General features: G+C 44.9%; 1 protein-coding gene across 6 annotated transcripts in view; it reads left to right on the top strand.

Moving 5' to 3' along the window:
- The window catches only part of LOC124007230 (disabled homolog 2-interacting protein-like), a 230,101-nt gene that overhangs the window by 134,884 nt on the left and 82,901 nt on the right, over positions 1-12,316 (top strand). The window contains exon 1 of one of the 6 annotated variants that reach the window (XM_046317644.1): positions 6,969-7,104. The exons of the other annotated variants lie outside the window; for them this stretch is intronic. Coding sequence (XP_046173600.1) covers positions 7,082-7,104 — 23 coding nt within the window. The 5' untranslated portion in view covers positions 6,969-7,081. Of the gene's footprint in view, positions 1-6,968; positions 7,105-12,316 lie in introns of those variants that run through there. 6 annotated transcript variants of the gene reach the window in all.

Genomic DNA, 12,316 nt, shown 5'->3' with positions numbered 1-12,316 from the left:
AGGCAGCCAGAGATATAGGCAGAGAGGGAGGGAGAAAGGCAGCCAGAGATATAGGCAGAGAGGGAGGGAGAAAGGCAGCCAGAGATATAGGCAGAGAGGGGGGAGAAAGGCAGCCAGAGATATAGGCAGGGAGGGAGGGAGAAAGGCAGCCAGAGATATAGGCAGAGAGGGAGGGAGAAAGGCAGCCAGAGATATAGGCAGAGAGGGAGGGAGAAAGGCAGCCAGAGATATAGGCAGAGAGGGAGGGAGAAAGGCAGCCAGAGATATAGGCAGAGAGGGAGGGAGAAAGGCAGCCAGAGATATAGGCAGAGAGGGAGGGAGAAAGGCAGCCAGAGATATAGGCAGAGAGGGAGGGAGAAAGGCAGCCAGAGATATAGGCAGAGAGGGGGGGAGAAAGGCAGCCAGAGATATAGGCAGAGAGGGAGGGAGAAAGGCAGCCAGAGATATAGGCAGAGAGGGAGGGAGAAAGGCAGCCAGAGATATAGGCAGGGAGGGAGGGAGAAAGGCAGCCAGAGATATAGGCAGAGAGGGAGGGAGAAAGGCAGCCAGAGATATAGGCAGAGAGGGAGGGAGAAAGGCAGCCAGAGATATAGGCAGAGAGGGAGGGAGAAAGGCAGCCAGAGATATTTACATTTACATTTACATTTAAGTCATTTAGCAGACGCTCTTATCCAGAGCGACTTACAAATTGGTGCATTCACCTTATGACATCCAGTGGAACAGCCACTTTACAATAGTGCATCTAAATCTATGAAGGGGGGTGAGAAGGATTACTTTATCCTATCCTAGGTATTCCTTAAAGAGGTGGGGTTTCAGGTGTCTCCGGAAGGTGGTGATTGACTCCGCTGTCCTGGCGTCGTGAGGGAGTTTGTTCCACCATTGGGGGGCCAGAGCAGCGAACAGTTTTGACTGGGCTGAGCGGGAACTGTACTTCCTCAGTGGTAGGGAGGCGAGCAGGCCAGAGGTGGATGAACGCAGTGCCCTTGTTTGGGTGTAGGGCCTGATCAGAGCCTGGAGGTACTGAGGTGCCGTTCCCCTCACAGCTCCGTAGGCAAGCACCATGGTCTTGTAGCGGATGCGAGCTTCAACTGGAAGCCAGTGGAGAGAGCGGAGGAGCGGGGTGACGTGAGAGAACTTGGGAAGGTTGAACACCAGACGGACTGCGGCGTTCTGGATGAGTTGTAGGGGTTTAATGGCACAGGCAGGGAGCCCAGCCAACAGCGAGTTGCAGTAATCCAGACGGGAGATGACAAGTGCCTATAGGCAGAGAGGGAGGGAGAAAGGTAGCCAGAGATATAGGCAGGGAGGGAGGGAGAAAGGCAGCCAGAGATATAGGCAGAGAGGGAGGGAGAAAGGCAGCCAGAGATATAGGCAGAGAGGGAGGGAGAAAGGCAGCCAGAGATATAGGCAGGGAGGGAGGGAGAAAGGCAGCCAGAGATATAGGCAGAGAGGGAGGCAGGGATTGGAGGGAGAGAAATGTCTTTATTCTTTTGGAACTTTTGCGAGTGTAATGTTTACTGTAAAAAAAAGGTTGTTTATTTCACTTTCATTTATTATCTATTTCACTTCGATTGAATTGATTTGAGAGAGAGAAAGATAGAGAGGAGAGAGAGAGACCCTGTGGCCTGAGGAGATGCTTTCAGTTTATTTCTAACAAATCTCCTCTTTATTGCAGGGTGAATCTCCCTATAATTTTCCGTCCCTCGGTCTTCCTCTGCAGTAATGTTCAGCAATGTGAAATGTTCCCTGCCTTCCTTCTGAATGTAGACTAACCTTGTGCGGACACACAATTCAGTCCTATTCAAAATCCTATTTTCCCTAACCCATAACTCTTACCATAACCTTATCCCTAACCTTAAACCTGAAAGCCTAACCCTAGCTCCGAACACTAACCCCAAAACTAATCCTAGCTCCTAACACTAAAACGAATCCTAGCTCCTAACACTAACCCCAAAACTAATCCTAGCTCCTAACCCTAACCCCAAAACTAATCCTAGCTCCTAACCCTAACCCTAAAACTAATTCTAACACTAATTCTAACCTTAACCCTAAACCACACCGAAATAGCATTTGACCTTGTGGGGACGAACAAAATGTCCCCAGTAGGTCAGATTTTTGTTTGTTTACTATTCTTGTGTGGACATCTGGTCCGCACAAGTATAGTTAAACACATCCACAAACACACAAACTATTCCTAGCCATCTATCTCTGTCTCTCTCTTCCTCTCCCTCTCTCTTTCCTCCCTCCTCTCCATCTCTCTCACTTTCTCTCTCTCTGTCCCTCTATTTGCCTGTCGTGGAAGCCCATGGAAGCTAGTCTGAAATGAATTTGTTGTTTACAGCTCTTCTCCCCCCCCCCTCTCTCTCCTCCCTCCATCCCCCTCTCCCTCCATCTCTCTGTGTCAGTGCTGCAGGGTGGTGTTCTGTCTGTTAAACAGGTTAGCTGTTAGCAGGAACCTGGGGGATAAACTCTTAGAGGTGGGGCTCCTAGGGGACTTCCAACAGACACTTAGCTCCCTGACATCTTCTCCTCTTACCTCCTGACCCTTATCATGTCTGTTTGCCCCAACATGCTCCCCCCTGCCTCCCTCTAGTGTAAACTGACACACACACACACACACACACACACACACACACACACACACACACACACACACACACACACACACACACACACACACACACACACACACACACATGCACACACATGCACACGCAGAAACACCCACACACACACATACACACACAACCATGTACACACACCACACATCCATCTACACACACTCGTCACTGTGTACACACAGCACTGCTCAGGCTAACATTCCGAAGACAGATACTTGTGTGCGTGCAATCGTGCCTCGGATTCTATGAATGTTATTCATGGTAATCGACAACAGGCTGTCTATTTAGAACCACTGTGTGTTCCTCTATGAATAGCAAAGATACTGTCCGTGTCCCGAACACCCATACTTGCGCCCTGAATAGTAGGCCATTTCAGTATGCGTAAAAAAAACAAAGAACAAACATTTAATAGTATGCAACATTTTGAAAATGGAGTGTACTTTAAATGCTTGGACGTCATAATAATTTTGGCTTTGACAACAGCTGATCAATAAGATACGGGGATGTGCTCCCGAAATCAATTAATAGAGGGATACAACGGTTTGGCGCATGGCGCATTCTCAGTATGCAAAAATATAATGTTTTATAGTACGTGAATTTGAGAAAATCAAGTATGGGTTAAATGCCAGGATGTTATGCTCATTTCAGCTCTTTTACTAGAAGAATTGGATGCACACCTTTCCACAATGCATTGGAAGAGGTGGACAGTGAATGGTAGGCCCTAGTTCTCTCCAAATAGCCAAACAACAAAACTAGGATACTTAGTTGGGAAGATGCGGAATAGCAAACCATCTGCGGTGGTGTTCAAATGTAGGCTAAGTAGTTTTTGTTCCCCTTAAAATTAGTAGGCTACATCGTCTTTTTTTATACCCAAAGTGGTATAAATTTTAAAAAATTAAAAATGTTTTATTGTTCTCTTGGCCTTCGTCAGAGGTTTTAAACTAAATACTAAACCATCTCCTGATTTCTGAATGTGTCGGCATCGGGGACTCGGGATGTGGCTGCGTTGTTTATGTCGTGTTAACCAGGCCTTTTGATTGGAGTTAAGGATTGTTTACATTTTTTAGGCTACCTATTATTGTTTTTTAAACGTATGGATCAAGCCTTACCAGTCCTTCTGATCTCGTTCCCAATGATCAGTGCTTTAGTTTATTATGTTGCAGTCCAGTGGTTCTGAATTTGCAATACACCCAAATTGTTCTGTGCAATAGCATTTTGATTTGAACTTGTGAAAAGTTTTGGTGTGTGTACTAGGCTATTTGATTGAATGTATATATTCATATACAGCACTTGAGTTTCTCTAAAGCATATGTTGAAATGGAACCAAATGAGCTGTTTGTGTCTTCAGTCCTTTTTAAATAGGATAGATGGGCTATAATGTTTACTACCGTGTGAGTCAAATGTGACTGTCTGCCTATAACCAGCCTAAGTAGGCCTATAACTCCATTCCTATTCTATTCAGATTTGAGAGAAATTAATGGAATAGGAAATGAACTATTATCAGGCTGGTTAATGCGACGTATGTCTGTTGAATTTGGACAAATCCACACCACACTCGGCCCCGCCCCACCTACTCTACTCTGGAGCCGCTCTGCGTTGCTACCGTGGCATACTGCATACTTTTTACTAAAAACAAAGTGCTAAATAGTATGCGACAATGAGTACATAGTTTTCAGTGTATTTCCTGCAGTCAAATTACCTAGTGGCCTCATGGGTGGAATGTTAATAATATTTTTTCGTAATTTCCTAACTAATAAACGTTATTTAAAATAAATATTTCAGCCTTCTGTGATGTTACTTAAAGGGTTTATATTGGGATGCAAACTACAAATGTAACACATTTCAACACTATATCTGACATGGTGCAGATGTCTTCTTTTTTTTGTAAGCCCACAACCATGTGTGTGAGGTGTATACTTCTGTTTCAACGTGTTTAAGACTACAAAGAAGCAATCTGCATGACCCTAATTTAGCCCACTGCAGTAATTAAGTATGTAGTGTGCTAGTATGGGTATTTTGGACAAGGCCCACTGAGATGTGACATTTTCTCCACCGGGGTCTGCCTTTCGCTACACTGGACACAAACATACTTGAAGAGTAGTTCCCCAATGGCATTTTGCATTTTGATTGTAAACAGTCTGACAACACAATGTATTAGGGTTATAATATGAACAAAACCTAGAGAAATGAATACATCCTCCCAATGTATTGTTCCAGAGTCTAGGTCCTTTACCATGGCATTGTAGTTAGACGTTAACCAGCCCTGCCTGCTGTAAAAAAAAAATGACCTGGACAGTTTGTTTATGATTAGAAGCTACACCAATCTACTGCAGAGGAGTCAACTTACCAAACCTCCAGTTTCGGGTTCTTTGAGGCAGATTAGAGTTCCTCTCTGCTTGCCTATTGTTGTAAGGACACTGTTTCGTAAGGTTTCCAGCGCCTTGGTTACACCTAAGCTACCTTTTACGTGTCCAATGTTGACACAGACTCTTCTTGCTAAGCTTTTCGTACACTTTATGGCCCTCTGTCTACAGGATCATTAGTCTGCCTCTCCACTACCAGGTTTTGCAGTAACATCAAGCAGAAACCATTACACATCCACTGAATTAGTATACATTTTGAAAGTACAGTACCAGTACTTGTATTAACTCTGACTCGCTTACATGAAACACTGGCTCAATTTGCGCTTCATTATTTAAACAGTTTGGAGGCTCTCTGCCTCCTGGAAGCGCAAACATCTGTATGTGTTCTGTCATTTGAAGTCACTACAAATGGCACCCTATTCCCTATACAGTGCACTTCTTTTGACCAGAGCCTTATGAGCCCTGGTCACAAGTAGTGCGCTATAAACTATTTTAGCATGTCAATCTTGGTGGGGCAAACTCCAAAAATATGTTTTTTTAATGCATGCCAGCAAAGCCACTACACAACACAACACAAAAAATTACATGAATTGCACTATAACGGTGACTAATGGTGCCCACAAACTCATAGGGCCTACATAAAACTGTCCCAACAGCAGAGTCCCAACAGCAGTCCCAACATCTTACTACTGCTACTCCTGGCTTTCAGCGGACTCTTGTCTGGCAGCGAAACAGTTCATTCAGCCTCATTTACTGCCCTTTCAAAAAACATAGCCGATATGGCTGACTTGCTTAAACAAATGTGCTTTCTACTGACAATTGAGATGTACAAACTATGGCATAAGGGAACGACAAGCAAATAAGAGGCAATCCGTAATTTCGATTAAGCCAATATAACTATTTATTCAGCACTTTTCAATGTACAGCAACGGAATTCAGAACATAGGCCATTCTTACAATATTCTCCATGTACACCAAGTCCGAACCATAGGATGAATAAAGGGGACATATAGTAAACAATGAATAATTTCTCTAAAACAGGCTACAGGCTACATGTGAACCACCAAGTCAGAACAGTAGGCAAAATTGTTAGGGTGAGGCACGTGGGCTCCTAACAGTTTACTACACAACATACACTTAGGATTATTTTCTTAGGTACAGACAGTATACATACAGTGGGGAGAACAAGTATTTGATTCACTGCCGATTTTGCAGGTTTTCCTACTTACAAAGCATGTAGAGGTCTGTAATTTTTATCATAGGTACACGTCAACTGTGAGAGACGGAATCTAAAACAAAAATCCAGAAAATCACATTGTATGATTTTAAGTAATTAAACAACCCCACCTGCCCTGAATGACAGGTTGCCACTGTATTGGTGGCACAGATCTAGGATCAGTTTACCTTCCCTTAGGAGTGGTAGCACTAAACTGACATCTGTATCCATGGTAGCACTTGGTTGATGATGTCATCTGTATTCTGTGTAGTTGGGGGTGCTATTGACTGTATGATTCTCCATACCCTTGGTAAGCACCCCACCTCCACGTGGCTGTGATTTTGTGCTTCTTTGATTCAGTATTTCAGTTGGGTGTCCAATGTCCATCACTCATACTGTGTCCTCAGTCATAAAACAATCCTATCAAAGTGAAATCAGTTTTTTTTTGCTTCATTACTAAATTATTGTTAGCAACATAACTATGTTATTAATCAGTTTGTCATGATTGATGTGTACCCCTTACCCCCTTACAATTTAGGCTACAGGACATTAGAAAATAAGTAGCCTACTGATATATGAAATGCAATTTATTTTATTTCTCCGAAATAAACTGTCAATACGCATCAGCGTTGTTTTCCATGAAAAGGAGGGCTAAAATCTGTTTAAAGGGGATGTGGAGAGAGGAAGAGCAGACCGCTCCCTCGGGACTACAGCAGCCTATATTCGGAGTCCGTGTGCATGGTAACTCAAATGGCAGGCTGTGGCCCGTTCCCAGGGATGCAAAAATAGTCGGAAAACAAGCTGCGATTAGCGCGCGTAGGATTGCGACCCGAATTGAAGTGGTGTGTTTTGGGGGAATCCGTGCGGGTTTCCGTGGAGCAATGTTTCACCTCTTTAGTAAATCGTAAGTGTTATTATCTTATTTTGCCTTCATGTTTTCATCAAAAAAACTTGGCTGGTGTGTGTTGATGATGGATACAGTTGTTGCGCGCGGTTTGATTTTGTGACCTCCGCCCTCTTTCCCTCAGGGATGTGTAGCCTAAACAAATGATTGTCGCTAGGTTATGGCTTGGAGAATATAGTTACTGGACTTGGAATGTTTTCGGGTAAACAGGAAAACGTCTAGCAAACTGGTTGGAAAAGGGTTGAGAACGAGGGCTTTAGGGAAGCGGACGCGTTCAGACTTGTAGATGGAAATATTCTGTGCCAGGGGACAAATCGACTGTAGTGCAGAACAAGACATCAAAGCATATAGTTCAGTTTACTGTTGTTAGGCAATTGCTTGTAATAATGTTGTTATTTATGTATCGCTATTAGTCAATTGTATCGTTCTGTGTTTTGATCTAGAATAGTTCTGATGTTGAGAAAATACAGAATATAATAGAAGTGAGAGAGCGAGAGAGTGAGAGAGACAGACCTTAAAAGCTTGCACTGAATACCAGTTCAGCCATGCTCTGGTGTTTTTCCTTGTAAGTGTTGCCTTACTTTATCTGCCTAAAACGTTTTGGCTTATTGCAGGCAAGCACCAGTCCCTTCAGCACTTTCCTATCCATTGCCATGTAACTTTGTAAGGAGCTCATTCTCTCTCTTCAGCCTCCTTTTCTCATCTCATTTTCTTACAGTACTATCACCTCCCTCACATTGCAACAGCACTCCCTGAAAAATCATAATAAATATATATATGTTTTTTTTTGTTTTGTTTGTATTCATTTTTTCCACCTCAGATTTTTCAAGGGGTGCTGTAGCACTCTCTGCATCCCTACTTCCAGTGGCTATGTAAGGGAGGTGACAGTACTGAACAGCACCCCTACTTCCAGTGGATATGTAAGGGAGGTGACAGTACTGTACAGCACCCCTACTTCCAGTGGCTATGTAAGGGAGGTGACAGTACTGAACAGCATCCCTACTTCCAGTGGCTATGTAAGGGAGGTGACAGTACTGTACAGCACCCCTACTTCCAGTGGCTATGTAAGGGAGGTGACAGTACTGTACAGCACCCCTACTTCCAGTGGCTATGTAAGGGAGGTGACAGTACTGAACAGCACCCCTACTTCCAGTGGCTATGTAAGGGAGGTGACAGTACTGAACAGCACCCCTACTTCCAGTGGCTATGTAAGGGAGGTGACAGTACTGAACAGCACCCCTACTTCCAGTGGCTATGTAAGGGAGGTTACAGTACTGAACAGCACCCCTACTTCCGGTGGCTATGTAAGGGAGGTTACAGTACTGTACAGCACCCCTACTTCCAGTGGCTATGTAAGGGAGGTGACAGTACTGAACAGCACCCCTACTTCCAGTGGCTATGTAAGGGAGGTGACAGTACTGTACAGCACCCCTACTTCCAGTGGCTATGTAAGGGAGGTGACAGTACTGAACAGCACCCCTACTTCCAGTGGCTATGTAAGGGAGGTGATAGTACTGTACAGCACCCCTACTTCCAGTGGCTATGTAAGGGAGGTGACAGTACTGTACAGCACCCCTACTTCCAGTGGTTATGTAAGGGAGGTGACAGTACTGTACAGCACCCCTACTTCCAGTGGCTCTGTAAGGGAGGTGACATAACTGAACAGCGCCCCTACTTCCAGTGGCTATGTAAGGGAGGTGACAGTACTGTACAGCACCCCTACTTCCAGTGGCTATGTAAGGGAGGTGACAGTACTGAACAGCGCCCCTACTTACAGTGGCTATGTAAGGGAGGTGACAGTACTGAACAGCGCCCCTACTTCCAGTGGCTATGTAAGGGAGGTGACAGTACTGAACAGCACTCCTACTTCCAGTGGCTATGTAAGGGAGGTGACAGTACTGAACAGCACTCCTACTTCCAGTGGCTATGTAAGGGAGGTGACAGTACTGAACAGCACCACTCTTTAAATATAAAAAGTAGCGCACTTGGCCTTTACTAGTCCTGTATTAGCAAACCAATATAGCCGACTGTAGCGCGGGCAAACAAAACTCAAGTTGTGCAATGGGCCTTTACTAGTCCTGTATTAGCAAACCAATATAGCCGACTGTAGCGCGGGCAAACAAAACTCAAGTTGTGCAATGGGCCTTTACTCGTTCTGTATTAGCACTTTTTGTTGTTGTTGCAGTAACCCCACCCCCAAATACCTTCCTTCGGCTATGTTCCCGTAGCACTGGTATAAGGATGTCGTTGTTATGTAACAGTTTAAGTAAGCAGCCTACTTATTTATGACTCATTTATATTTTCCCCGGCAGCTCTTATACTGAATTCTGCATGATAACAATTATGGAATGTGGTTATTTGACTGTGTCCCTCTCTGCTCATCCTCTTTTTTCATTCTTTACACACACACACACACACACACACACACACACACACACACACACACACACACACACACACACACACACACACACACACACACACACACACACACACACACACACACACACACACACACACACACACACACACACACAAACACCGCTCTCTCTCTCAGCAGGGAGTAGCCTAGTTAAAACCCATAGTCATGCTTAACATCACTGTGTATACTAAGAGTCTCCAATCTCCTAATTATTATTGAAACCGCTCTACTGTCGGGCTATAGAGAGATTAATTTGCATTCATTTAAATAGTGTAGAAGGGCTCCTCTAAATGCCCACTTCACTTTAGAAGGTATTGTATTGTATTTATTATGGATCCCCATTTATTATGGATCCCCATGCCAAGGCAGCAGCTACTCTTCCTGGGGTCCAGCAAATTTAAGGCAGTTATATACAATTAAAAACATTGCATTATATTTCACAATGGATTTCATAACACATGAAGTGTGTGCCCTCAGGCCACTACTCTACTATTACATATATACAACACAAAATCAATTTGTACGCGTGTGCATAGTGCATATGTCATCGTGTGTGTGTGTGTGTGTGTCTCGTCACAGTCCTCTTTGTTCCATAAGGTGTATTTTTATCTGTAGCAATTTCATTGGTAGAATGAGTTACTTGATGTAGAAAAGAGTTCCATGTAGTCATGGCTCTACGTAGTACTGTGCACCTCCCGTAGTCTGTTCTGGACTTGGGGACTGTAAAGAGACCTCTGGTGGCATGTCTTGCGGGCTATGCATGTGTGTCTGAGCTGTGTGCTAGTAGTTTAAGTAAATCCTAGTCTTGATTCAATTAAATAGTTTAACATTGGAATTATATGTGTAACAATGGCATGCTCTTTCTGAAGCGATTGCGTGGCATGGTGCCTCTGAAGCGGTTGTGTGGCATGGTCTCTCTGAAACGGTTGCGTGGCATGGTCTCTCTGAAGCGGTTGTGTGGCGTGCTCTTTCTGAAGCAATTGCGTGGCATGGTCCCTCTGAGACGGTTGTGTGGCATGGTCCCTCTGAAGCGGTTGCTTGACATGGTCTCTCTGAAGCGGTTGCGTGGCATGGTCTCTCTGAAGCGGTTGCGTGGCATGGTCTCTCTGAAGCGGTTGCGTGGCATGGTCTCTCTGGAGCGGTTGCGTGGCATGGTCTCTCTGAAGCGGTTGCGTGGCATGGTCCCTCTGAAGCGGTTGCTTGACATGGTCTCTCTGAAGCGGTTGCGTGGCATGGTCTCTCTGAAGCGGTTGCGTGGCATGGTCTCTCTGAAGCGGTTGCGTTGCATGGTCTCTCTGAAGCGGTTGCGTGGCATGCTCTCTCTGAAGCGGTTGCGTGGCATGCTCTCTCTGAAGCGGTTGCGAGGCATGCTCTCTCTGAAGCGGTTGCGTGGCATGGTCTCTCTGAAGCGGTTGCGTGGCATGGTCTCTCTGAAGCGGTTGCGTGGCATGGTCTCTCTGAAGCGGTTGCGTGGCATGGTCTCTCTGAAGCGGTTGCGTGGCATGCTCTCTCTGAAGCGGTTGCGAGGCATGCTCTCTCTGAAGCGGTTGTGTGGCATGGTCTCTCTGAAGCGGTTGCGTGGCATGCTCTCTCTGAAGCGGTTGCGTGGCATGCTCTCTCTGAAGCGGTTGCGTGGCATGCTCTCTCTGAAGCGGTTGTGTGGCATGGTCTCTCTGAAGCGGTTGCGTGGCATGCTCTCTGAAGCGGTTGTGTGGCATGCTCTCTCTGAAGCGGTTGTGTGGCATGCTCTCTCTGAAGCGGTTGTGTGGCATGCTCTCTCTGAAGCGGTTGTGTGGCATGCACTCGCAGAAAAAGTCAACCCCATACCTATCAGACCAAAATGACCCCACATCCATGTTCTTTGCACCGTACGTCCCGCGGACAATAGTTCAATAAATGCTTTGAGTTCGTCCGTAGACATGTCCCACGTACTGTTTCCTTTTCTGTGCGCAAGAGCAACAGTACAATCAATCTCTGATGTGCTACAACATCGGCATGTCACTTAAGCTCGTCACTCGTTTCTACCCAAACCGTGCCATCCCTCCCAGACTCCTGTCTCACCGTGGCAGTGGGGATCACCGTCGAAGTCAACATCAGAATCAGATGAAGACTCTTCATCGGCAACATCGATTTCAAGCTCAATATCCCGTCCTCCATCCGACTCCAGCTCATCTAAATTCTGCAGTATTTGCAATGCTGTCAGTGTGTCCGTTTGTTTCGTTTGGCTTTCCTTTGGGAACTAAAACACGTTGTATGTTGAAAGATGATTGGAATCTGTAACCTAACTGACAATAGTGAAGGTAAACTGGAGGTCACGGGTCAGGTGACAAGAGGAAAGGATGAGACTGAGGCAGGAATTCCTTTAACCAAAAAAGTGGTATGTTTACTGGGTAGTTTGTCTGTGCTGCGTCACAAAAGAAACAGAATAACATGTATCCAATCAAATCATAATCATTCTCGTTATTAACAGAATGAGGTCATTCAGCAATAAGGTTCCATAGGAGTTCAATATGAATGAAGAATGGAGTCACTTAGGATCATAACCACTCATTATAATCATGAGAAGGATCATGCAAATAAATCAATCAGTGATCCGTTATTCCATCTATAATCACTTTGAAAGCAGAATTGATCAGTTCAGCAAACAATGATGACGTTTCATATTTCATCCTTTCAGGTTTGTCTTCATATGTGCATGTCATTTCATTACATATTAACCAGATATCAATGGCACAATTGGCCTGTGATGATCTGTAGGGCCATGACCATTGTCCGTTGACATAACCCAAT

The sequence above is a fragment of the Oncorhynchus gorbuscha genome, linkage group LG20 (assembly GCF_021184085.1).
Source record: "Oncorhynchus gorbuscha isolate QuinsamMale2020 ecotype Even-year linkage group LG20, OgorEven_v1.0, whole genome shotgun sequence".
Classification (NCBI taxonomy): domain Eukaryota; kingdom Metazoa; phylum Chordata; class Actinopteri; order Salmoniformes; family Salmonidae; genus Oncorhynchus; species Oncorhynchus gorbuscha.
The sequence above is the reverse complement of the archived record's forward strand: the minus strand, read 5'-3'. Positions and strand labels throughout refer to the sequence as shown.